This window comes from Gossypium hirsutum, chromosome D04 (genome assembly GCF_007990345.1).
Source record: "Gossypium hirsutum isolate 1008001.06 chromosome D04, Gossypium_hirsutum_v2.1, whole genome shotgun sequence".
NCBI classification, from domain to species: Eukaryota; Viridiplantae; Streptophyta; class Magnoliopsida; order Malvales; family Malvaceae; genus Gossypium; species Gossypium hirsutum.
In genome coordinates, this window is record NC_053440.1 from 43,712,748 (window position 1) to 43,735,722 (window position 22,975).

Genomic DNA, 22,975 nt, shown 5'->3' on the forward strand with positions numbered 1-22,975 from the left:
TGGTGCAAGGCAGGGAAATGGAATTTGATATTTTTTTTGGAAACTATTTAAGGAGAGTACGACTAGCAAGGTGTTCTCTGTTCCTTCTGTCCTAACAAATGAACCAACGAGTGGTTTAGGAGGAGAAACTACTCAAAATGAAGGTGCCATAGAAAATCATGTTCCAGGTTCCAACCATGTAGATGCCTTTATGAACTTGTAAATGTAGAAGACTAGGCTTTGATTTTTCGTATTTGTATTTGTACTTGGTATATATATTTTATTGAATGAAATTAACTTTTTCCACTTCTTGTCTTGGTTCCCTTTATTCTTCACATTATTTTGTGCTAATACCATCTTTTGCGAAATGAAAACCTTGTGAAAATTCAATAAGTTGTAGAAAAGACTAAGCACATAAAACGGATGGCATTGACTGCAAGTGGTTCCTTTGCTTTGTTTCAATACTCTCCAATTTAAGATGACGTGGTCAATAACGTCAATCATGGATGGTTATTTCGCTTCATATCAACACCGTCTGTAGCTTCACCTGTTATGGAATGAAGTAGCTAAAGGAATTCTCTAAGAATAATCATATTATTTGAATAAGATTAACCACAAGTTGTCATTTTGCATAATCCAAACATTGTTAAACCTAGGAGGTTAGCTCTAAGGAAAATTCCCAAACTTGTGTATAATCTCGTGTGAGGATATTTCTAAAGGGTGATCGTAGATTATTTTTAGATGTTAAGTATGAGTGGTTAATAGGCGGATCGTTTGTGCAGGTAGTGCAACAGGCAAAGTATTTTTTATGGGTAGTTTAGTAAATGAAATGTCTTATTGTTGAAGCGTGCTGAGAACGTTTCTTGAGAATACAAGGAGGAGGTATTGGAGGCTTATTAAATACAAAGCCTAACAGTCGTACCTTGGGAAACAACACCAATGATAGGATAGGATATATGTCATTTTGTGGGATACATGCCTTGGCCTGAGTGGCCCATGCTAAGCATGTCTATTGGATGTTCGTACACACCGTTTGACATGGCTCTTCCAAGTAAGGGGACCTTCCCCCTATATATACCTCAACACACGATGTTGAAGGGATCCCTTCTTCCCACTTTTACTCCTTTAAGCAATATACCCTAGCATAGCAGTCTTATTTATCCTTCCTCCTCCTTTGATACTTTGGCTCTCCGTCTGTCACAGGTGAAATGACCTCTTTGCCTCCACCGTCTCCTCCTCTTTATTTCCTCTTTTTTGAACGTTAGTATCCGCAAACTTTTATTTTTAAGTTAGAAAAGTAAAGAGACAAAATATTAAAATAAAAATAAGATGATTAAATTTTAAATTTACTAAAAGTACAAGCACTTGGAGTACATTTTAATTTTATAAAAAAAGAAAGAAAGAAAGAAATTGTTGGGTTAGAGGGACCTATTCCTCTGCGAAATCTGGATGGTCTGCTACAGCGAATTCATTTTCATACATTAATAAAGCATTAGTTTATCACGGGGGATTAAAATTTTCAGACGTGGTTAATTCTTCTATTATTGTGCTATGACTAAAATGATTTCCATATATGTTTGTGTTGAAGTTGGAGTGAAATTGCTTATTAACTTTCACCCTTAGCTTAATCATCTATTTTTAAATTGGTGTTTAATTGAAACAGGTCAAGACAATCACAATTTCATTCTATTTCTTACTCCCAAGTTCTGATATTCAATTAATTACCAATATCGATGTCCAAAGTTTGAATATGAGATTAGACATTAATTCAACTAAATTTTTTGTCACTGTTGGACAACATATTATATATATATATATAGGAACTGCCTTTGTTTATTTGCCATTCAATCCAACCCTTCTCTTCTCTCTCACTATTTGTTTACATATTTCATATGGATCCAAAACGCCTCCAACTTAACCTTTGGACGCCATCCATATCTTCTTCATCTTCCTCATTGGAACAAAACCCTTACTTTTCATATTGCCACTTACTTTCCATTGATCACAAACATCATCTACCTTCTTCTCCAAGCAACCTTAATGCTACTAAAGGACACCATCAAGAGTTTCTTCATCTCGATCTTACATTAGGACCACCACCTGACCCTAGCTCTAACCCTAACCCTAACCCTGCGGTGGCAGCACCGACCGGCCGCAGAGCTCGAGCAAACCCTTTTCAGAAACTTAAAGGAGGCAAAAGTGAAACCATAACAGCACCATATCCATGGGCCACAACACGACGAGCCAGGGTTCATGACCTTAACTATCTCCAATCCAATAACATTCGCACCATCAATGGGCAGGTTGAATGCAAAGTGTGCCAGACGGTTTACACCATTGAATATGACATAGAAGAAAAGTTGAAGGGGATCAAAGATTTTGTATTGGGCAACAGGTGGAGGATGAATGATCGAGCCCCCAAGTGTTGGATGTATCCCAGGCTTGATAATTGCAAGAACTGTGGGAGCAGTTTGAAACCAGTTATTGGGAAGAAAAGGGACATAAACTGGCTGTTTTTGGTGTTGGGACAAATGCTGGGATGTTGCAAACTATCAGACCTCAAATACTTCTGCAAGCATACAAAGAATCATAGGACGGGTGCCAAGAATCGACTTCTTTATATTGCTTACATTGAATTGTGCAAACAACTCTGTCCTCATGGACCTTTTCATCTTTGATTTCATGGTTTTGTTTTAGGGTTTAGATTATTATTATGATTTAGTTTCTTTTCGTTTTTCATTACTTTGTTTTTTCTTTTTAATATTAATGTCTCAATGTGATTTAATCGTAGTTATATGTAAACAATTTTATGGTTAATTCGCCTTATTTTAAACATCAGCATGAAAATTTTGGACTTATTTATTAAAAAATAGCTATTTTAAACTTTATTACCATTTTTTTATTTTGTAAAATATTACGTAGTTACCTATGCTAATTTCATCTAAATATATTTAAATTCACATTTAATACTGAAATTGATGATATTGATGATTAAATATAACCAAAAATAAATAAAAAAAGACCGATAAAGAAAATTAAGAACACTTTAAATTGAATTTTACCTTTTAGATGTTATTTTGTCCTTGTAATGATTCTATAATGAAATATGGTCAAAATTGAGTAAATTGATCCCTCTCAAAAAAATAAAAATAATTTAATCTCTGTCAATTTCAAAAGTGAGCAATTCACGACTTAATGTTTTCCATCAATTGTACATGATTTTGATTGGTATAATAACAAATTTAGCCTTCAAAGTTTACATATTTTGTCAATTTTATCCTAATTTAACAAATTTATCTAGCAAAATTTGTGTAAATGTTGAGACTGAATTTATTGAATTTTTTTGATTTAAGGCCAAAATGTCAAAACATAAACATTGAATGCTAAATTTATTATTATTCGATCAAAATTATATATAATTGATGGAAGACATTAATATTGTGATTAATTCACACAAGATTGATAGGGACTAAATTACTTAATGAAATATTATTTATGACTGAAAATTAAATATTTTAAAATTATTTAATCAAAAACTAATATTAATAAATCAAATATTTTCCATTTAAAGAAAATTTTAAATAGAATGAATCACTCCTTAAAAATCTCTCTGTTCAACTTATTTTGAAATTCAATTTAGAATCTCAATCTCATTAGAACTCAGAAGAAAAAAATTACATAAATCTGTTGAACCAGTCCTTTCTGCTTCAGATCTCCACTTCTCAGCCTAAAATTTCTCTTAATGTTCTCAAAGTTTTCTTTTCTTTTTTTGTTCTAATCTTTGACATGGATATTAACCCCCATCCTCTCCAAGCCTCTAATAACGAGGACGAAAATTTACTCACACTATCGTTATCAACACCATCACCATCAGCGCAGCCACCGTCATCTTCGTCTTCCTCACTAATGCCACCACCAACATCGTCACCTATGGGGCAGCAACAAACCATTCAACTATGTATCCCAATCCCACAAGCGCCACCATTACCATATTACCCGAACCACCAAGTTCAAACCCCAACCGGCTTTAACGCTATTGATAGTAACACTGTTTCTGGAGCGATTGTGAACCATTCACGTCCCTCTCGTTCACGTAGGAACCCTTTTCAAGCACCAAGGCAAGGGCGATCCGAAACCATCCCACCACCGTTCCCTTGGGCCACTAACCGACGTGCCACGGTTCACACCCTTGATTATCTTGTATCTCACAACTTGACCAGCATTTACGGTGATGTTCAATGCAAGAAGTGCGACAAGGTTTGCAAGGTGGAATACGATTTGCAAGAGAAGTTCAAAGAGATAAGGGATTTTATAAAAGAAAACAAGTTTGCATTGCATGATCGAGCACCCTCTGAATGGACCACACCCACATTGCCTAGCTGTGAAACTTGTGGTGGTACCTTGAAGCCTGTTCTTAAGAAGAAAAGAGACATAAATTGGCTGTTTTTGCTGTTGGGGAAGATGCTGGGGTGTTGTAAATTATCGGAGTTGAAGTACTTTTGCAAGCATACCAAGAACCATAGGACGGGTGCTAAAGATCGGGTCCTTTATCTCACTTACATGGGTTTATGCAAGCAATTAGATCCCAATGGACCTTGTGATGTTTGATCTCCCTTTTTCATATTTATGCTTGTTTTTTTTTTCTTTTAATTAAGTTCATGCTTCAATGGAAAATAAATGTTTTGGGAATGAAATCTTAGTCGATGTTTGATTCTTAGATAATTTCAGCTTCTATCAACATATTATGATGGTAAAGAATGTGCTAAAGTTGGAGAATTCCTTACAAATATGTCAATTCAAAGTTTGACGATTTTGGAAAAACATGTTTTCAAATTTAATATCATTCAGGGGTTTTTTTTTTTATAAAATAGGAATTACCACTATTTTTTACCTACCTTGTTAAATTAATGAACACATTGATTACCATGTCAAATTTCATTTTCCTAACAAAACCAGATCCCTTCACTATTTTGTATAAACTATCCAATTTAATGCTTAACCTTACCGCCCTTTTATAGTTAGGGGTGGCATTTTATCAGTTTTTTTTTAATTTTTCGAATTATATATTATTATAATTCTATTTGTTTCAATTCATTTTTGGTTTTTAATTTATATAATTTTTTATTATGAATTTTTAAACTTAATTTGATAAATAAATTTTTATTTTATAACTTTGGCAAAATTTCAATCTTTTATTCCTAAATATTTGTAAAAAATAATGATTTTTCAACTTTTATATGATATTTTTTAAAAATAATTTTTATATGGAACTTTTAAGTTATTTTCATTATATTAAAAAACATTATTTTTATATATAATAATTTAAATTAACTAAATTTATAATAAATATTTTGGACCACCACAAATTTTTTAAAACTTTTAACTTCCATTCTATTCAGATTAAATTATAATCAATAAATTAAAAACTTATGGATCTGAGACCGTCTCAAATTCCGATAGCAGCAATATAGATGCTTTGCTTTCTGATAATTCTAGCTGTGGTGTAAAGATTCAAAACTAATTTATACATTCTCGAAAATGATAATTCCATCTTCTTCTTCTTCTTCTTCTTTTTGGTATATTTCAACTTACAAAACCGAAAGCATCTTTACTACCTCAGCTACTAGTTCATCTACCAACCATATCTCTATTTCCCTACCTATTACATCCATATTGTCGCTCGACTCCAGCCATTGACATTCTCCTGCTAGCACCGTCTTTCCGGCATCCATGTTTTGGCTCACTAGTGACTTGCGCAGGCTATCTTCCACATCTTCAATGCTCCATTTCCTAACAGACTTCACACGTGGATGTAGGTGATGCTTCATGTATTGCTGATAGATCTCCCCTAGCTTTGAATTAATCCTATCAAACATCAATCGCCTTTCAGCCCTTGACGAACTATTTAGATTACCATATTTTTTCTCAAGTTCTTCGAATGTCAACGGATTCACAGGACATTCTGGAGAATGGCATCTCGCTAAGAATGTATCCAGGTCGGCTCCGTTAATTCCAGATTCAACCAAGATGTCATCTATGTACATGGATTCCCAATCCTCTTCGGCCTTCGGTATCCCTTTGTCCTCAGTGAACCCGATGGATACTTCATCACCCTCATCTTCACTCGAAAGAAGCATAATTCCTTCTTCATATGCCTCGGATTCTAGCTTTAATAGTTGAAGTTGCATCCGAAGGCCTAAAAGCATAAACAGAACTAAAAGTTAAAAACAGAATAGATAGAAACTCATGCAGTGAAAATGCAGAACAAAAGGTTTCATGCAGAATATGAATTGGATGAACTTATGGCTTTGATTACTCTGGAGATCAGCGCTAATACTCTCGAAGCATTCTGAACCAGATGAAAAATCCTCTGTGAAAGGAGTTTCTATAATTGAAACAGGACTAGGCTGATCAGCTTCGTTAGAGATCAATCGAGATTCTTGCTCTGGTACAGGGCAATGCGATGTGGCTTGCTTGGAAGGTCCCTCAGATGGTTCCTGGAGATAAAATACAAGAGATGAGTAGAGGAAATTCTATTCAACAAAACATATGCTCTAAATATTATATAAGATGTAGAGGTTAACTATTTCAGGCAAGTTTCAAATTACAACACAACTATTGGAAAGAGCAACTTAAGACTGCATCTATTATCCGCATAAGTTAAGACTTCAGGCCAAGAGTGCCCAAGGTATTAGGTTAGTCAATATCGCTACATGCAACACAATGAGAGCGATTGAGCAATACATGTTAGAAAATATAGTAGAAAAGCAGAGCAATACATGTTAGAAAATATAGTAGAAAAGCAGAGCAATACATAATTGAATCTTATATAGGTAGTGAAAAGCTGCACATTAAAGTACATGTCCTCGGTACAAGATGTGCTTTTTCATAACATTTTATAGAAGATTATGTCCCTACTTCTATGAACTTTTATAGAAAAGTTGAGCTATTTCAATATAATCATTGGATGCAACTTTTGGGAAAAAATTAATTATTATAATTATTAAAAAATCTGCACCACCAAACTACTGACAATACATGCATAGGATTTACAAGCTAAAACACTATTGAAGAGTAAAAAATAGTACCTGGGAGTCCAAATTATCCAAGTCGCCAGTAGAAACAACAGCATTCGCTGAAGTAGAAGCTGACAAATCCTTATGAAAAGGTTCAGAAAGCACAACCTTATTCTGATTATTGGCATCCACTGCATTTTCAAGAACTGAAGTTGAATTCCTGGTAGTACAAGCAGATGCCCCTGAAACCATAAGGTTGTCTTCAGATTGATTATCACCGTCTGAATTTTGCAGTAATTGATATGGGGTGAAAAGACTAACTAGTGAAGTATCATTATTTTCCCTGTTATTACTGCAACTACTAATTGGACATCGAGATTTCTTAACACGGAATCTTTGATTGCTTGGCAATGAAGCTTCTCTCTTGGAACCATCTTTTCGAATCTCACGCCGGTCTATGCAACGAGTTCCATGATTAGTGTTAATTCTAAGACTTCCAAAGTCAGTAGAACAAGTAGGAACCAACGGAGGTCTTGAAAGACTACCAAGACATCCGTCCTTCCAACAATCCCTACTGCTAATGCCTAAAGGTTCATTCCACACTGCTGACTTAACATGATTCCCAAACTCACTGCATCCTTCCTCACCGAAGCCACTACTAGAATTTGCAGGGCTCACTTCCTTCTCTGAGATGGCAAGCATTTCACCAAGTGTGCTGCCCATACTAATCAAATCTACCTCTTGAGGCCTATGTGTTTGTTTCCACCTCTCAGATAGTCTCTTCTTGGCCTCCCTACTAAGAGATGATTCACTAGAACCGGATGATGACCTCCTATGCTGCTTATTCCACCCCATGTTATCTGTGTAAGACACTGTTTTTACATCTGAATCATTTGCAGATTCAGATCCAGATACATCACAAGAATTTACATTCCCAGCATATCCTCTAAACCTGGAGGTTGAGATTTTTATTGAGCCATTGCTAAAGCGATTTTTCATTTGTCTAGTAATCTCCCTGGCAATTTTCCTGGACTCTTTAGAATTATGGATTGAAAACTCAATATCTTGGTGAACTTTTTTCTCCCTCCATAGTTCTGCCTCCCTATTTAGGATACCCGAGTTTCCAGCACTACCAGATGGAGGATGATGAGAAGAACAAGGTGATGAAGCAGTTAGGGCAGAGTTTTGTGACTTCCCTAGACTTGGTTTCAAGACAACAATTGTTGTGGGTAAAATAGGTGGACCATTTTTCTCTTCCAATTGAACCTTAGGTGCCTTGAGGCGATTGTGAGCAGCATATCTCCCATAAGATTGATTCAGAATATCTTCTTGATGCTGCTGAGGGCACTTCAATTGAGTTTCTCTCCCTGCCTTTTGGCCTAAGCAAACATTTTGGTTTTTAAGAGTGTGTGATGACTTCATAGTCGAAAATCGACTACAGCGAGACTGAGGTAGCGCAACTTGCAGATCATCCAAATGCTTTGTGAATAATGAATCTGGTTGATGAAGGAATTTCACCAGAATATCCGCATTTGAGTCTACCACCTCAAGGGTATCCTTGAATTCCCCAGAATCTAGTAGGTTTTCAACAGGTGAAAGACCCTCACCCTCCATAAATTTCTTCTGAATAAAGGCCAGTTGGACATCAGAAACCTTTGAATTTGCAGCCCCCTGCGACGAGTAACCACCAGTCTCCACTTTTGCTGCATCTAATACTTCAAAAACATCTTTAAATTCCTGTTCCTCCTTTGAGCATTTCCTAGAAGACTGCCGGCTACTGAATGTACCACCGTTTTGAACTTTGGCTTGACTAATCTGGGTTCTTTTCCTTTGTTTGTGGTTAGGCTGCAAAGGTGGTAGTCCATCAACGCCCATTAATCTTGCTATAACACTCAGTGGTCGTCTTCTAGATTCATTCTCTTTCGACATCTCTTGTGCTAGCAGCTTCTTCATTGTAGCCCCCGTTGATTGTTTTGATGATCTCCAACCCAGCTCAAACATTAACTGCAACAATAAAGAAATGCTGCTTGGTTATAAATATTAACTCATTAAATATTTGGTTATAACTGCAACAAAACAGCGCACCTTATCTCCCTCTGTAGTATCACTACTGCAAGAACCGGAATCAGACGCCGAGTTTGGAAATTTTCTCTGTTTTCCTGGAAAAGAGAGGGGGAGACAGTTTTAGAAGCTACGTATAAAAACATGAGAATTAGCAACCCGGCATCTAAGCTAAGCATTCGTAGCTCGTCATATCCTTAGAAAAGCAAGCAAAATCATGTCGATTGCATCATAGAAAAGTCAAAAAACAAGCAAATTTACTGAAAGCATAAGCAAAGGATAGAAGGAGGAGATAACCAGAAAAAGTAAAACTAAAACAATAATGCGTTTGGTGGTAACAATCTGAAATGTACCAATTTCATGAGCCAAAAATGGAATCTAAAGGATTTTCCTTTTGCCTAGGATTAACTTAGCAACCAAACCAAGTGAAAATGAAACGGAAAGCAGACCTGTAAAAGAAGGAGAGGCAGTTGAAGCAGTGAAATCAAGGCTCCGTTGCCAAAACATCTCCACTTTCAGTGGCTTTAAAGTAAGGAAAAGAAAAGAGAAAAAGAAAATGTTAGCTGGGGATAGTTATAAGGGAGAGCGTGACAGGGGCGAGGAGCAATAAAAGAGGTCCGTTAGAGGCGTGGAAAACAGGCAAGAGTGGTGTTGTTAACATTCAAATAGTGTGAGAGTGACTGTTGATTGTAGATATAAGAGCTAGCTCAGTCTGCTCTGCGCGGGCAACTGCTCACTCCTCCCCCAACTTGCCTTTTTCATTTTTCTAATATTTCTATTTCCATTGCCACTTTTATATATATATAAATATATTTTTACCACAACAAATTACGCTCTGAATTTAGTGGGGGGATGTTTGTGCCACATTAAATCATACAACTAACTTGTTGCATAAATATTTTTGTATCTTGTTATATAATGCTGTAATTATTTTTATATGAAATTCCCTTCGGTAGGTCCTAAATTTCACTTCTTTTCTCTACGAACGTTGAAAACTAACTATAACACACATACCATGTCATTTGACCCTAAATAATGCATTGCCCATCCACCTTTTAGCTGCTTCATTGCACCCAACTTTTTAAGGGGTTAAATTGCATCACACTCCCAAACTATTGCTCAAATTTCAAATTGACCCCATGACTTTCAAAACATTTTAATCCATCAATTCCTTTTAATCCACCATAAAGCATATTCAAAACACATTAATCAAATATTCCGCATAAACAACATAGATCTATTGTGTTAAAAAAAATTAAATAATGTCATTAAAATTTAATTCATATGTTTAAATTGACTATTAACACATAATAAAATGACATAATTTCTAATACTTTTAAAAACTAAATAATTTAATATTTATATTCAGAGCATAAACATAATAAAAAATAAAAATATGAATTATCACCGGGAAAAAGAAAAAAGTAGGCGTCAAATCAAATATGTTTCACTTTCACCAACCATCCATGTATATTTTTCATCAAGGCATGATTGTCTCGGAATGCCTTTATTTCAGTGTAAAAAAAGCCGATGCAAAAGAGCACCATAATTAGAAATAAAAAAATTTTGATAGTTGTCTCCACCATAAAGAAAAACAAATTAATGAAAAGCGGTGTCTGATTACCCTTTTCTAACACTGTTTCTTCCCTGATTTCTTTCGCTACTTTACTGTCTCATATACCAACCATGACGCTTTGATCATCCAAGGAAATGCAATATAAAACTAAGATGGCAACACTTGATCTGATAAAGCTTGTAAATGGTTCAAACCCCAATTATTTAAGCATCAACCCGAGCCCTAAACTTTGGTGCTCTCTGATATTCTCCCGTTTTTTCTGGCTCCGAAGCCATCGCCGGTCACCTACAACTGCCTAACCAGCTCACCCGTTCGAAGACAAACAATTTATACTTAAATGCAATTGACCCTCTACAGTGTAATCCAAACGGTTTAAGTCCAAACTGAAGATGGGGTTTAGGGTAAAATAACAGTACAAAATGTTCATGCAAAGAAGGGAATATTACCTCTAACAGTCAGTATCAGACATTTATTGTGTGATTCAGACAAGACTGCTATGTCACAGACCTTTGTCTGAAAATCAAAAGAACAACTACAAGGGTAATGCAGAAGCTGCAGTATTTTAACTACACAAGGAGTAAATAATAATACCATATTCAACATTTCAACTCCCCACTCACACTGCTCATACTTCACATGTCTCGCCAAACAATCAAAGTATGAATGCTGTGTCCATTAACATGCACAGCATTGAAATACCAGAAACATTGACATCTACGGAGTTGTCTAATGGCTGATCTTACAAAGGCTCAACGGGAATATAGCGACAGCTAAGCTGAACTGAAACTAGTGGCATCCCAAACATGTCCCTGGAACAACCAACAAACTAGTACAGAAATCAAGTCTAAACAGATAACGAACAAAAATCAAGCAAACCTGTGAACATACAAGTAAGGTCAACCACATAACAACAAATTCTAGATGGAAATGGCCCCTTTATTCTATAGACTAGTAAGATCGTTGGCAACTAGCTGGCCCAAGGTGCAAAAGGAAGAGGATATCAAAGTAAGGGAGGAAAAAAAATCTAAATATCATGGCAAGTGATTCTTGTTACAAATTATGAACTGCAATAAAACAATATTAATGTACATATGTTGTGATTCGACAGCCATGAGCTCAACTCAAATAATGATTTACATGCACTTGTCAAACATTGAACATTAATTCCTACCCCCTGTTTTTTTTTCTTCTTAAGGAAGAAGTCCGAGATTTGGGTATTCAAAGCCTTGTTATCTAAACAAAATCATTCTAGCAAATTCTCACTAATCAAAGAAGCCTCAGGATGAAGCAACTATAGTATAACATCAGTAAAAGTAGCTATTGTACAGCAATCTCTACCATGGTAATCATTCGTATCTTACTTAAGCAAAATATTGACTCCCACAATACACAAACACGGGTTAAACCGCCAGCCTCTCATTAAGAACTCCATTCAGAGATATCAGCATGCATCTTATATCCTTCATTAGCCACTGCAAGTTTTACAAATTACTCTTATATAGGAAACGTCTCATAGCATTTCCTAGGATTGGAATAGGATAAATTGGTAGGATTGTTCATGAACCACGGCCTCATCACTTCATTTACAACCATAAGTACCACAATGACTAATCAACCATTGTATTATGGCTATGTAACAAAATGCATTGGTATCACTATTTCACCGCAATTAATTTAAAAGGTAACAGCAATGTAATTTTCACACACTCAGGGTAAGCTGCTAACAAATTCAGAGGTACTTGAAAGTCATCACTTTAACAACGCCAGAAATTCAAGGATCGATAGTAATAGCAAGTGTTCCCATTTTTAATTATTATTCAAGATTATACTGTTGTTTTTAATGGTAATCACCGGTGACGAAGAAACATTTATATACATGTTTGTATAACAAATAGATAGGATAACAGGAGCTTGCAGTTAACTTCCATAATAGATAAGCTTAGCTCAACTAAGCAATGTTTAACTTTATACTAAACCCAAAAAAACTTATGTAATGCAACATTGAATAAAACGGTAGGAAAAATAAGAGAAATAAAAGGAAATTAAAAGGAAGAAAAACAAAAAGGGACCTCTTTGTAAGAACATGAATCTTCATCTCAGAAAATGAATAAACCCCAAGACACTCAACGCTTCACTGCGCCTTCCCTTTCGGCTTTTTCGGCAAAAAGCCTAGTGGCGATCATGTTATCAACAAAGTACTCCCTGTAAGGGTGATTCTTAGGAACAAGTTTCCTGAACTTTTCAAACTGTTTCTCAGCTTCAGCTTTCTTCTTCAGTAACGTGTAGATAATCCCCATACACAAATATGGCCTAAAATCCTTTGGTTCCTCCTTAACCAAACCTTCATAAACCTTCAAAGCTTCTGAATGTCTCCCTTCAATGACCCGAATTTGAGCAATTAATAGCTTGAAATCCCTGAAATCTTTATTCTTCTTCTCTTTCTTGCACTTCTCCATTGCCCCTTCAATTCTTTTTTCCAGTTCTTTCAATTTCTGACCCGAATCCGAATAAGCCATTACAAGGCCGTGAAAAGCTTCCACCCGATCTGGGTCTTTAGCCAATATTTCTTCGAACTCCTCCTTGGCTAGCTCGAAATTGCCAGCGTAGCTATGAATTTGGGCTCTTAACATGGGCCATTCCGGGTCTTGGGGTTCGAGACGAATCAAACGCTCGATAACATCGATAGCTTGTTGCAGTTTCTTTAATTTGATCCGGACCTCCATCAGAGACCGCAGCGTTTCAACGTCATTCGGAGTCTTCCCTAATTTTTGTACCAGGGTTTTCTCTTGCTCTTCTAAGGAGACCATCGATTCCCTCGTGGCGGTCTCCACGATGGGTGTCGTCAGGGCGGCGAGAGCGGGTTTCTGGTAGAAGCGGGCGAAGAAAAGCGCGGCAGCAGCGGTGACGGTAATGCAGGTGGTTTTGAGGAGGGGCGTCAGCGTTTGGAGGAGCGAAGGCGAAGGCTTTGGGGGTTCAAAGAAGGGAGTGGAGGAAGAGGAAGCCCTGATGGAGGATAATTTGAACGAAGACGAAGCCCTGAAGGAAAGAGAGAAGATGGGTTTATGGAAATAGGGACGGTGGTGAATGAAAGAGAGGTGGAGCGGTTGGTGACGGCAGTGTAACGTAGCAAAAGACTCCATGGTTACAGAAAGAGAAAAAAGAGAGGTTTTCTTTGGTATATTGGTCCCTAAAACCCAGGCAGAAGATGATAACGAAATGGAAAGAGGGAGAACGCGAAAAGTTCAAAATCAAAACCCCTTCGAGCAACGAAGAAAGAGGATCCCAAAATGTGCGGTCTTTGAAACCCAAATTTGATGCTTTGTCAAACTTAGCTAATTTGAAGCCCCTCACCCAAAGAGCCCAATCCACCAAATGCCATCGCCTCTTTTATCCAAATCACCTTTCTCGTCCGACCTCTCTCATCTCAATCAAATTCCTGTCGCTCACCCTTCTTATTATAAGCCAAACCCAAGAGAAGATTTTTTTATTTACTCAAAGCAAAGCATCTTTCTGACTTTCACCCATTTGTTCTTATTATAAAGCATATTCTTTTATGCTTACTTCAACTTTTAAAATTTAATCACTTTACTTTTAATTCCAATAACTTACTCTTTCTTAAATAAAGTCTATTCTATAATATTATAAATTACCTTTTGTTAAATTTGAATATGTGCTATCGATTGAATTGAACTTTAATTTAATCAAACAAGCAAAATGTACTCAGGGCTAGTATATCATCAAAGTTGAAAACTGCTTTTGAAAAGTTTGATAATGTTTATCATTCTTGTCAAAAAGTGCTTTTGAAAATATGAAATCTCTATTTTAGACATTGTGTTGTAAAATAGAAGATTTAATAGAGAAGGGTAAAGTACGTAGTTTGTCACCCATCTTTTAGGAGTTTTCATTTTGGTCACCCAATGTAACATCTAACTTGATCGTCGAGTCCGAATGTGAGACGCCACATTCATTGTCGAAGCAACTTAGACTAATTTCGAAAAGACCTAGTTTCTAATGGTGCCGAAAATTACAGGCTTGAGACCCTATTTTCGTAAATCAATGCCGTAAATATTAAATAAAAGTAATTACAAACTTATTATATAAGTGAATTGAATTTTGGATAGATAATTTTGCCGAATTAGTGATTAATTAAGGTTTAGAGACTAAATTGTAAAGTCTAATCGTTATAGATTTTTAATTAGAAAATTGGCTTAAGGTCTAAATAGCAATTAAATCATCTTCTTTTCAATGCCACTAAATGACTGGTTCCTATGCAATATGTAGAATATAGGGCACTGTGGTAGCGAGGATATTGAATGGCAGACATTCTTCTCCATTTTATGCTAGTTGCTATGGAAAAATTGAATTTTTTTTTTCTAATAACCATAATTGTGTACAAGATCTTATGGATACAAGTTTTACTTGGGCGAGGAGTTATGCAATGTAGATTTCCAATTTGCTTCAACCTAATCCTACGGCCACTGCTATGCATTGGTTGCCATCGGAGAAAGGGTGGATTAACCTTAACATTGATGGGGCGACGTCATCAAATAGTTCCAACGCCTCTATTGGAGGAGTGTTTAGAGATTTAGATGGAAATTGGTTGTGTGGTTACTCAATGATTATTGGCAAGGACACAATATTTAGGATTTAAGCAAGATTTGTTTTAAAAGGACTATGCATAGCATTGGAGAAGGGATTCAGACAGTTAGATCTAGAGTGTGATAATGCACTTCTAATAGAACCCCTCTTAGTTGGTGGCATTGCCAATAGTAGGATGGTGGAGTTACACTTAACCCATCAATTTCTATGTTGTAACTGGAAAGTACAAGTCCACCATATTACGAGGTCTCAAAATGAAGTTGTTGATCGTATGGCCAAAATTGTTACTATTGAATTCACAAGTTTACAATGGTTTGAAGAACCTCTAATATCAATACAGGGTTTATTGCTGACTAATCACAATCATTCTTTTACGCTACTTTAGTTTTATGTTTAAAATTGTAACCGTTTAATACTATTCTTTTCTATAAACATGTTGAAACATTCTCAAAACATAATATTTCATAATTTTCAACATGGTGTATACCTAATAACCTACCATTTCCCTTAAAATAAGTGAATGAGCATATTATCTTAATAAAAAAGTTTCCTAAATTAATTATTTATACGAAATTTCATAAGTATAATCATTCCCATATTAATATAAATAATCATATGAAGGTAAATAAAATTCTAAAAAAAAAAACCATAACATTTATAATTCACAAGTTATTATACCAACCAAAACATCAATAATAGTTACTAACAAAAACTATTTAATAGACTTAAGTAAAGGAAACAAATTTGAATCGCACAAACCAATTTCATTATCTGTTTCCCCTTTTCATCTTTGACCCTCGACAATTCGATCTCGTAACCTAACCAAAATCAAGTATAATTGCATACTTTTATAAATAAGTTCTTTTTTAATGTTTGTATCACATTATTTACTTGATCGAATCAAAATTCAACTTCATATTTATTCTCTAGCAACTTCAAACTACCCATCCATAGCATCTATTTTTAGCAGCTTTCATTCTTGTTAATCCCTAATGCTCAAAAATAGTTTTCTCAGCAACCATTAATTAATGTTGTGTTTAGAAACACTTTTGACATAAAAAGCATTTTTGAAACAAAAGGAATGTTAAACAAGCAATTTTTGAGTTTTGAAAAGCACTTTTAAAATTTTTAGCTTTTCTCTCCCCAAAACACTTTTGACAGTTTAATTACGTTTTCACCCCTCTAACACATGGTTGGTTAATTGCTTAAAAAATATTTAAAATTTATTTTTCATATATTAAAATATTAACAACAAATTATAATAAATTATTTTCTATATTTTTATTAAAATATTATAATATTAACTAAATTAAACATTATTTAAATGTTTATTTGTTACTTTATAACACCATGGCTAAAATGAACATTTTATTTTTTAAAAGCACTTTTTGACAACAATACTAACACTTAAATCTTAAACTGAACTTTTCAAAACTACTCCTCAAAATCATTTTTCTAAAATACTTTTTAAAATAGGCATTTTATTTGTTACTTTATAACACCATGTCTAAAATGAGCATTTTATTTCTTAAAATCACTTTTTGACAGCAATATTAAACACTTAAATCTTAAACCAAAATTTTCAAAACTACTTCTCAAAATCACTTTTTAAAAGCAGTTTGTCGAAAGAAATGCTAAACTAACCCCAAATCTTATCCCAACATTGTCTACTTTTATTTCTAGCATGCATATCATTTAAACTAAGCTTAACAACAATTCTCCATTTTCAAGCTTTAATTTCACTAAAAACTCAACTATGACAATTTGAATGTAGCTTAACAATTGAGAAATCTAATATTTTCATAAACTAAAAATCAAACCTAAATTTTAAAGAGAATGGCTTGCTAACCTTGTTCATCAATGGCCGATTATGGGGAAGGAGACCTTTCTTCTTCCTTTCTCTTATACGGTTATGGGAGAATAAAATGAAAGTAATGTAAACTTCTCTCTCCCACTTACTTCTCTCTCTCTCTCTCTCACACACACATATATACTTAAATAAATTAGTAATCCATAATTAAAAACAAAAATCAAGGGCCATGATCTTACCTTTTATAACTTAGTGGAAATCAATGGACTAAGCCATGCTAATCCACTGATCACTTAATAATAACGGTAATCTTGCTATTAAGTCCTCACTTCAGTTCAATTGGCACTTAAGGCCTTACAAAAATTCAAAATCATTTTACACTTGTTTTAGTCACTAAATAGTTTAGTGTTGTATTACTTTTAATATTCTATTTAATTAATTACTAAATAATTTTATTTCTCATTTAATTTAATAATATTTCTATTTACTAATTTCATAATCATTTTATAATTGTTTGGTTACAATTTTTGAACAGTTCAATAAAATTGGTCTCGACACTAACTTTTCTTATATTGACGAAAACCGGGTCGTTACACCCAAAATGAAATTCTTGTAATTTCGTCACTCAACTTTTAAAATGTTTTCATTTTAGTCACTCAACCGTTAAATCTCTAACGGAGATTAATTATGCACGTCACATCATGTTTACACTTTTATTTTGCTCACTCAAAAAAAATCTTTTTTTTATTGTTTGGGATAAAAAAATTAAGGATTAAAGTGAAAAAGTGGTAGAAATTAAAATAATATTTTGAAAATTGTCAAATTGTACTTGTCTACCCCTTCCCAAAAGTTCTAATTTTTTTCAATATTAAAATTTTAAATTTCAATACATAAAAATCAATTAAATAAATTATTGAAAAAAATTTATCCATTGACAATGTCACCCGATTTGTTAATATAATATTAAAATTAATTAATTTAGTATCCTTCTAATTTTGAAAATTTATTTTATGTTTCCAAACTAAAATCAACTCAAATAAGTCATGTTGAATAATTGTATATGAAACTCAAATTTATTTTGATTACATGATCCTGAATCTTTCATATTAAGCTAAAAGTAAAGAAAAATCCCTATAATTATAATTTGATTAATTAATTTTATCTTCCATTCCAAACAAAATTAATAAATTTTTCCTCACTTCTTTATACAAAGGAAGAACAATCATTTAATTTAAGGGTAAACTACATAGATGGTCACTCAATTATCAAACATTTTCATTTTAAGCACCCAAAATAATAACAATAAAAAGCTTATAATTTAGACACCCATGTTAGATAGTTGAATCACTCTTGTTAAAATGGTAAACGAAACCTCTCCCCTTCACCTACCTGCTCGGTGCTTCCATTGCCACCCCTCCATCTTTCCCCACACATGACCTTGTTGTTAACACAAATCTTCGGTGAGGAAAATCTCGAACACATGAACGGAACTCATACAGAAAAATAAGAAATATGACAAGGCTCTAAGGCGTGTATCAAGCCACTATCTTTAAGGTTATATTCGCCCCCACCTATCTTCGGTGTGAAAATGAGTTCCAAGCAAATTAACCTCGATGATACAATGAAGCCAATGACTATTTGCGTTTTGCACTGACGAGAATAGTCCACTATGCACTGAGTAATGTATAACAAGAAACTCAATTTCTACAAAAGATTTCTACAGTAATACTTTATAGAATAATCTAATAATATTATAAAATGAAGGAAGGAAAGAAAGAATATTAGAATTTGTTGGTATGTTTTCCAAATGAAATCCCATTCCTATTTATATGAATTTTCATGTCTCTTCATAAAGACATCTTTCAATAGGTATCTTTCTGAATAATAATGTCTTTAAAATAAACACATAATTATTCATTTAATATTATAACTATTTAAATAATATTATTTAAATAGTTATAATTCTTTTTCAAAAAATTAAATAATGTAACTTTTGATTAGTTACACCCATTCATTTATAGTTATTGGAACATTATAAATATTTGAAAATGTTCCAACAATTTCCCCCCATTTTCAAAATATTTAAATTTTGATATTCTTAGAAATCAATTTGCATAAATGAAGGTATCTTACGATTGAACCTTCACTTAGTGAAAACATGTTAAAGTTAATCGAAATTGCATGGTAGACTAAGCTTTGAACCAATCATTCTATTTGATTAACCAAACATATCTCACACAATGATTTCAACATCGGTCAATGTATAGTATCTAGAGACACTATTATGGCCATGTGTCTGTGTCATTTTTTCATAAGTGATGTTAGAGCCAAGCCCTTGGGCTCTTAGAAGCGGCCACACTTACACTCACATAGGTAGATCCCATCAAGAGTGTTCTTGTAATTATAACACTCTAACATATTTATGTTATAGGTCCATTAAGAGTACATTACTCATCTTTACCCTATCATTATGGGTACCTAGCACTTTAATCTTAGGATGGATTTATTTATAGTGCTAACAGTCACATACTAATAATGTATTTTGTCTCATTGAACTCAAGATTTGACGTTATACCAAGCGTTGGGTCGAGTTTTCATCATGGGTGACTCTAATTAATAGGCTTGAGTCCCATCCCTTTTGAGGTCATTTTTACTGCATCTCTAGCAAGACTTTTTGTCAAAAGATTCGCCAAATTTTTACTTGACCTCACATAATTAATAGTGATCACTCCATCAGAGATTAATTGTGGAACATAACTATGTCTTAATCCAATGTGTCTAGAGTTTCCATTTTATACTTGGCTATATGCCTTTACTAGAGTAGCCTCACTATCTATATGCCTTTACTAGAGTAGCCTCACTATCACAACAGATAGAAATAGGTGAAATTGGCTTAGGCCATAAAGGTACGTCATAAAACAAAATTCTTAACCATTCTGCTTCTTTAGATGCAGCGGCTAATGCAATAAATTCTGTTGCCATGGTGGAATCAGTAATACATGTTTGTTTCTTGGAACCCCAAGAAATGGCTCTTCCACCAAGAATGAAGATTCATCCACTAGTAGATGTATGATCTTCCAAACTTGTAATCCAACTAGCATCTGAATACCCTTCTAAAACTGAAGCATATCCATTATAACACAATCCATAGTTAATAGTTTTCTTTAAGCACCTAAGTATTCTATTCAAAGCTTGCCAATGCAAACTACTTGGAATACTTGTGTACCTACTCAATTTTCCAACAGCATATACAATATATGGTTTTGTACAAGTCATTATGTACATAAGACAACCAATTAGACTTGCATATTTCAATTAACCAATATTCCTACCAGCATTAGATGCTAATTTTATTTGAAGATCCATGGGTGTAGATCCTGGTATACAGTTAAAAAGATCAAACTTTTTAAGCACCTTTTCAGTGTAATGTGATTGTGATAAAGCTATAGTGCTTTCATCTCGGGTTACTTTAATCCCAAGAATAACATCTGCTACACCCATATCCTTTATAGTAAAATTGTTTGATAAGAATTTCTTTGTGTTTTCTATTTGTTCCAAATCTGTGCAAAAAATGAGCATGTCATCTACATATAAACAAATTATGACACCTTTTCCATTTTCAAATTTGCTATATATGCACTTATCGGATTCATTTATTTTATAGCCATTAGCTAAAATAACATTGTCAAACTTTTGGTGCCATTGTTTTGGTGCTTGTTTAAGTCCATATAAAGATTTAACAAGCTTACATACCTTATGCTCTTGTCTTGGAACAACAAATCATTCTAGTTGTTCCATGTACACTTTCTCTTCCAATTCTCCATTTAAAAATGCAGTTTTAACATTCATTTGGTGAACAACCAAATTATATATAGAGTTAAGTGATATTAAGAGTCTAATTGTAGCAATTCTTGCTACTGGAGCATAGGTATCAAAGTAATCAATACTTTGTTTTTGTGTAAAACATTTGGCTACCAACCTTGCTTTAAATTTATCAATGGTTCCATCGACCTTTATTTTCTTTTTGAAGATCTATTTACAACCTATTGGTTTAGAACTCGATGGAAGATCAACTAAGATCCAAGTTTGATTTCCCATTATTGAATCCATCTCATCATTTATTGCTTCTTTCCAAAAAGCAGAGTCTTGAGATTTTATTTCCTTTTCAAATGTAATAGGATCAGATTCCGTATTATAACAATGAGGTATCTTATTGCATATACTTTTACCCTTTCCTTCTACAAGAAACATAATGAAATCTGGTCCAAAATCTTTGACCTTTCTAATCCTCTTACTTCTTCTTAATTCTTGACAAGATTCATCATTATTATCAATTTATTCTAATGGAATCTCATTCTCGTTTGAAGAATGAATCAATTGTTGTGGTTATAATTGTCTTGATATAGAATTAAATCTATTTTCATCAAAAATAGCATCTCTTGATTCAATAACAATATTAATTGAAATTGAATCATTTGGTTCAATTACCATAAACCTATATGTCTTGCTATTATGTGCATATCCTATAAATATGCATTTAATTCCTCTTTCACCTAACTTTTTACGTTTAGGTGTTGGAACTTTGACAATAGCTCTACAACCCTAAACCTTAAAATAATTAAGGTTTGGTTTCTTTTTCTTCCATTGTTCATATAAGGTTATTTTAGTTTCCTTATTAGGAACTCTACTCAACATATGACAAGCTGTTAGAACAACTTCTCCCCAAAAACCTTGTCCAAAACCTGAATATGATAACATTGAATTTACCATTTCAATCAAGACTTTATTTTTCCTTTCAGCTACACCATTTTGTTGTGGTGTGTAAGGGGCTGAAACTTGATGGATAATTCCAGTGGATTCAAAATAACTTGGATTATAGTATTCTCCACCTCTATCCGTTCTTAAGCACTTGATAAATTATTCACACTGAAGTTCAACTTCAGATTTATAAACTTTAAATTTATTAAGCGCTTTATCTTTTGCATACAATAAATATACATAACAATATCTAAAACAATCATCAATAAAAGTAACAAAATATTTCTTTCCACCTAATGTAGGAGTATTATGCATGTCACTTAAATTACTATGTATCAAATCAAGCAATTTTGTTTTCCTTTTAACCTTAGGGAAGGGTTTCTTGTAATTTTAGTCAACATACATGTATTACATTTTTCAATATTATTATTAAAAACAGGAATTAAATCTAACGTATACATGTCATTCAAATTTCTATAATTCAAATGACCTAGTCTATAATGCCATAAACAAAAAGATTCAACCATATAAGCAGAAATAGTATTTTTATTCTTATTAATAATATTGAGTTTGAACATACTCTCATACATATACCTTTTCCCTACAAAAATTCCTCCCTTAGACAAAATAAACTTATTTGCCTCAAGAACAAGTTTGAAACCAAACTTATTCAACAGACTTCCAGACACTAAATTCTTCTTAACTTTTGGTACATAATATACATCATTTAAGGTTAAAACCTTTCCAGAAGTAAATTGTAGTTCAACAGACCCTTTGCCTTTGATTGCTGCAGTGGAAGAATTTCTCATGTGCAAGACATTGTCATTTTCACATTGTGTGAACTTTGTGAACATGCTTTTGTCTTTGCACGCATGTTTGGTTGCTCCAGTATCAATCCACCACGTATTATCATCATGTGCCATATAAATTTCAGATATCATTGCAATGAAATTTTCGTAATTATTAGCCTTAGAAGATGACTTCTTCTTTAAAAATCGACATTCATTCTTGAAATGTCTCGACTTACCACAATGATAGCATGAGCCCTTTTGTTTCTTTTTCAACTTAGGTGCTTTACATTTTGTTTGAACTTTCTCTTGAATGGTTTAGTAGTTTGTATGTAACACCCCCTAACCCAAAACCGTCATCAGAACAAGGTTACGAGGCATTACCGGA

General features: G+C 33.8%; 4 protein-coding genes across 5 annotated transcripts; 2 read left to right on the forward strand and 2 right to left on the reverse strand.

The window, feature by feature from the left end:
- The first annotated feature begins 977 nt into the window (after positions 1 to 977).
- On the forward strand, positions 978 to 2,790 carry LOC107898170 (uncharacterized). Its single transcript, XM_016823710.2, has one exon. The coding sequence runs from the start codon at positions 1,872 to 1,874 to the stop codon at positions 2,655 to 2,657; it is 786 nt and encodes a 261-aa protein (XP_016679199.1). The 5' UTR covers positions 978 to 1,871; the 3' UTR covers positions 2,658 to 2,790.
- An 872-nt stretch (positions 2,791 to 3,662) lies between these two features.
- Positions 3,663 to 4,735, forward strand: LOC107898402 (uncharacterized). The gene has a single exon (XM_016823891.2). The coding sequence runs from the start codon at positions 3,766 to 3,768 to the stop codon at positions 4,585 to 4,587; it is 822 nt and encodes a 273-aa protein (XP_016679380.1). The 5' UTR covers positions 3,663 to 3,765; the 3' UTR covers positions 4,588 to 4,735.
- Positions 4,736 to 5,436: 701 nt separating this feature from the next.
- LOC107899274 (uncharacterized) lies at positions 5,437 to 9,811 on the reverse strand. Its single transcript, XM_016824944.2, has 5 exons — positions 9,506 to 9,811; positions 9,081 to 9,154; positions 7,068 to 8,999; positions 6,296 to 6,476; positions 5,437 to 6,175 (listed from the first exon to the last, which is right to left on the reverse strand). The coding sequence occupies exons 1-5, from the start codon at positions 9,561 to 9,563 to the stop codon at positions 5,568 to 5,570; spliced, it is 2,853 nt and encodes a 950-aa protein (XP_016680433.1). The 5' UTR covers positions 9,564 to 9,811; the 3' UTR covers positions 5,437 to 5,567.
- A 1,190-nt stretch (positions 9,812 to 11,001) lies between these two features.
- On the reverse strand, positions 11,002 to 14,117 carry LOC107899275 (protein SLOW GREEN 1, chloroplastic). Of its 2 annotated transcripts, XR_001684635.2 has the most exons (2): positions 12,702 to 14,083; positions 11,002 to 11,441 (listed from the first exon to the last, which is right to left on the reverse strand). XR_001684635.2 is itself a non-coding variant. In XM_016824945.2 (1 exon), exon 1 carries the CDS (start codon positions 13,770 to 13,772, stop codon positions 12,756 to 12,758), a length of 1,017 nt encoding a protein of 338 aa, XP_016680434.1. In that variant the 5' UTR covers positions 13,773 to 14,117; the 3' UTR covers positions 12,529 to 12,755. The 2 variants fall into 2 exon arrangements, 1 of the variants encoding a protein (XP_016680434.1); XM_016824945.2 differs by lacking the exon at positions 11,002 to 11,441 and having other exon boundaries at positions 12,529 to 14,117.
- Between the last annotated feature and the right edge of the window lie 8,858 nt (positions 14,118 to 22,975).

Excerpts from the sequence above, each read along its gene's own strand:
- LOC107898402 (XM_016823891.2), top strand. The coding sequence starts at position 3,766 with ATGGATATTAACCCCCATCCTCTCCAAGCCTCTAATAACGAGGACGAA.
- LOC107899275 (XM_016824945.2), bottom strand. The coding sequence starts at position 13,772 with ATGGAGTCTTTTGCTACGTTACACTGCCGTCACCAACCGCTCCACCTC.
- LOC107899274 (XM_016824944.2), bottom strand. The coding sequence starts at position 9,563 with ATGTTTTGGCAACGGAGCCTTGATTTCACTGCTTCAACTGCCTCTCCT. Across the intron at positions 6,477-7,067 it reads TGGATAATTTGGACTCCCAG|GAACCATCTGAGGGACCTTC; the intron begins GTACTATTTTTT and ends TTTTATCTCCAG. Across the intron at positions 6,176-6,295 it reads TATTAGCGCTGATCTCCAGA|GCCTTCGGATGCAACTTCAA; the intron begins GTAATCAAAGCC and ends TTATGCTTTTAG.
- LOC107898170 (XM_016823710.2), top strand. The coding sequence starts at position 1,872 with ATGGATCCAAAACGCCTCCAACTTAACCTTTGGACGCCATCCATATCT.